Below are 4,112 nucleotides of genomic sequence, written 5' to 3' on the forward strand. Positions count from 1 at the left end.
ATGTTTTAAGAAAATATTTTAAGGTTAAAATTTGAGTAAGCAGAGAGGAAAGGGAAGGGAAATTCAGGTTAACACAGAAGGGAAAAAACCTTGTGGGAATAAAAAAGTACAACACAGGTAAGAGGGCAAATGCTGGTTAGGTGGAAATGGTAGAATGAGGTCAGAAAGGTAGGATGGGACCAAAGTTTGGAAGCAGAGTGGCTGGATGCAGGGTGAAGCCTCTATTGATTCTTGAAGAGTGATCACCACAGAAGCTCTCCCTGCAAATCAAGCACCAAGGGTCAGAAGTCATTTCTACACCCAACTGAGCATTGTCTAGGAGAACATTCCCCTGCAGAGTCCCATGGTTCAGAAACCAATGCTATCTTTTGTGATCTCTTATGTACTCAGAGGTGCTTTCTGTTCCTATGTCTTTCAGCAGACTCATTTGCTTCTGTCATTATAGAGGTGATCCTAAAGTACATCATGACTCACACCAACTTCACCATCTTCCACCCTTCAGTTTTTGTCTTACTGGGCATCCCTGGGTTGGAGGCTTATCATGTTTGGCTGTCAATACCCTTCTGCCTCATGTATATCACTGCGGTTCTGGGCAACAGTATCCTGATAGCAGTCATCATCACTGAGCGTAACCTTCATGAGCCCATGTACTTCTTCCTCTCCATGCTGGCCATCACGGACATCCTGCTGTCCACCACTACTGTCCCCAAGGCCCTAGCCATCTTTTGGCTCCATGCTCATGACATTGCCTTTGATGCCTGTGTCACCCAAGTTTTCTTTGTCCACATGATGTTTGTGGGGGAGTCAGCCATCCTATTAGCCATGGCCTTTGACCGGTTTGTGGCCATCTGTATCCCTCTGCATTACAAGACAATGCTAACATGGCCTGTGGTGGGAAGGATTGCTGTGGCCATTGTCACCCGAAGTTTCTGTATCATCTTCCCGGTGATCTTCTTGCTGAATCGACTGCCTTTCTGCTGGACCAATGTCATCCCGCACTCCTACTGTGAGCATATTGGAGTGGCCCGCTTGGCCTGTGCTGACATCACCATTAACATCTGGTACGGCTTCTCAGTGCCCATTGTCATGGTCATCTTGGACGTGATCCTCATCGCGGTGTCATACTCACTGATCCTCCGAGCGGTGTTTCGTTTGCCTTCCCAGGATGCTCGGCACAAGGCCCTCAGCACCTGTGGTTCCCACCTCTGTGTCATCCTCATGTTTTATGTCCCCTCCTTCTTTACATTATTAACCCATCGCTTTGGACATAACATACCTCGACATGTCCATATCCTGTTAGCCAATCTTTATGTGGTGGTGCCACCGATGCTCAACCCCATTGTCTATGGTGTAAAGACTAAGCAGATCCAGGACGGGGTAGTCCACCGGTTCTTTGGTATTATGGCTTGGTGCTCTGCTTCCTCTCTGGGCTAATGGCTTCCTTTGACTCCTCACTCCCAGCTTTACCAAGGAAACTAGGTGTGAAGCACAAGATTTCCTGGACTGAGAGAGCTTTTCCTTCCCTTCCTCTCTCTCTTCCTTTTCCTTCATCTTCCTCCTGGGTTTTTCAGACACTCCAAGCCTCCTATCTCTGTACATCTATTGAATCTTGTGCAGATCTCAAAATGTATTACTGAGTTATTATGGGTTTTTATTTGTACTCCTAATTGACTGTAAACTCTTTGAAATCAGAAGAGTATGTGTCACTCATATTTGTATGCTCAGTACTTCACAAAATGCCTGGAACATAATAGATGTTTGAAAAATGAATGACAGCACATTTACCTCCTCAAAATTAGAAAGTGCATCTCTATTATGCACTGAATGATCAGCTAAATTAGTCCACAAACCCAGTGACTAGTAAACCATCTCCTTACAAAGGTAATTTGGCATCTTAGAGATAAATAAGCTGCTGACACAGCACAGTTCTTATTTCTCACACCTTTGCCATATCTCAGAGACCAGGGAATAACAAGGGTGGAGGAAACAGGGTAGTCTTGATATTCTCTTATACATGGCTTCTGGCTAACCTCAATATTAGGAATTATAGAGCATTGTTCCTGGCCAGGTTGGCAAAATTGGAGTAGTTTCTTGAAGTTACCGATCTTGACTCTAATTCTTTCATGCTTTTTCAGAAAAGGCCATATATACTCATTTCCTCAACCACAAACTGTGCTAATGGGTCCCCCATCTCTCTCTCCTTCCTAGAATTCTCGTTTGAGTTTCAGATACATAAAAATCCGCCTATCAACTGGGTCTCTATCCTGGATATAGACCCAGACTGGATCTATATCCTATCATCTCCAGGATATAGAACTACCATTCTTGGTAGCTTTTCTTATTGTTCCTTTTCTTAGAAACCAGATTATGATAATTGTATCAACTTCATTGAGCTGGAAACCCTGGGGAGTTACTCAACTTCTTCCTCTCTAGCCTGCTCCCCAAGAATTGTTGTTACTGATATTGATTCTACTACTAAATAGATATCTGGGTAGTTTTTGGAGCTGTATCAGGATTCCAGTCCTGTCCCCATCATTTTCCAGCTGTGTGAACTTGTGAAATTTATTCAATGTTTTTAGTCCTCAATTTTTAAGTCTGTAAAATGAGAGTAGAAAGAGAAACTTGTGGGGTTGTTGAGAAGATTAAATGAAATAAACCATATATACAGCACTTATTTTTAGCTCATAGTAATAAGTATCTGAGAAATAGTTCACTAAGGCTACCAATATTATTAGGTTTCTTTTTAACACTGTTTTTACCCGTTACTTATATCCCCTATCATCTTTCACATCAGATATTACATTAGTTTTTAAATCGATTTCAATGTTTTTAATCTTTTACATTGTAACCTAAACTATAAATTGACCCAAAGTTAAGCATTCTAAAAGGCATGGCCAATCATACTACTTTATGTCAAATATTTTCAGTCAGTCTTCATTACTTACAGAAGTGTTTTCCACAGAATATTCTGTAGAAATAATAGGTATCATAATGGATGTTTTACAGAAAAGTTCCATAATCAAATAAGCATGAAAAATGCTGACACTGTGAGTCATGTACATGGCTATCCAAAAGAGGGCTAGAGTTTTCAGCCTTTCTCACACATTTGTGACCATAGATATTTGTATCCATGTTTATATAACTTCTTGATAGCACATCAATTTACACTGGTAAAGTAATCTAGTGTTCGATCAGCCACAATTTGGAAGTCATAGGACCATAGAGTAATATCTAGACTAGTTCAGTTCAGTTCATTCGCTCAGTTGTATCCGACTCTTCGCGACCGCATGAATTGCAGCATGCCAGGCCTCCCTGTCCATCACCAACTCCTTGAGTTCACTCAGACTTACGTCCATCGAGTCAGTGATGCCATCCAGCCATCTCATCCTCTGTCGTCCCCTTCTCCTCCTGCCCCCAATCCCTCCCAGCATCAGAGTCATTTCCAGTGAGTCAACTCTTCGCATGAGGTGGCCAAAGTACTGGAGTTTCAGCTTCAGCATCATTCCCTCCAAAGAAATCCCAGGGCTGATCTCCTTCAGAATGGACTGGTTGGATCTCCTTGCAGTCCAAGGGACTCTCAAGAGTCTTCTCCAACACCACAGTTCAAAAGCATCAATTCTTCGGCGCTCAGCCTTCTTCACAGTCCAACTCTCACATCCATCCATGACCACTGGAAAAACCATAGCCTTGACTAGACGAACCTTTGTTGGCAAAGTAATGTCTCTGCTTTTGAATATGCTATCTAGGTTGGTCATAACTTTTCTTCCAAGGAGTAAGCATCTTTTAATGTCATGGCTGCAGTCACCATCTGCAGTGATTTTGGAGCCCCCAAAAATAAAGTCTGACAATGTTTCCACTGTTTCCCCATCTATTTCCCATGAAGTGATGGGACCGGATGCCATGATCTTCGTTTTCTGAATGTTGAGCTTTAAGCCAACTTTTTGACTCTCCACTTTCACTTTCATCAAGAGGCTTTTGAGTTCCTCTTCACTTTCTGCCATAAGGGTGGTGTCATCTGCATATCTGAGGTTATTGATATTTCTCCTGGCAACCTTGATTCCAGTTTGTGTTTCTTCCAGTCCAGCGTTTCTCATGATGTACTCTGCATCTAA

The 4,112-nt window shown here is 42.4% G+C and overlaps 1 protein-coding gene across 1 annotated transcript; it reads left to right on the forward strand.

Annotated features, from left to right (window-relative positions):
- Positions 1 to 465: 465 nt before the first annotated feature.
- Positions 466 to 1,434, forward strand: LOC104988016 (olfactory receptor 52B2). The gene has a single exon (XM_010839153.1). It carries the CDS (start codon positions 466 to 468, stop codon positions 1,432 to 1,434), a length of 969 nt encoding a protein of 322 aa, XP_010837455.1.
- Positions 1,435 to 4,112: the final 2,678 nt, after the last annotated feature.

This window comes from Bison bison, unplaced genomic scaffold (genome assembly GCF_000754665.1).
Source record: "Bison bison bison isolate TAMUID 2011002044 unplaced genomic scaffold, Bison_UMD1.0 scf7180017864112, whole genome shotgun sequence".
NCBI lineage: Eukaryota > Metazoa > Chordata > Mammalia > Artiodactyla > Bovidae > Bison > Bison bison.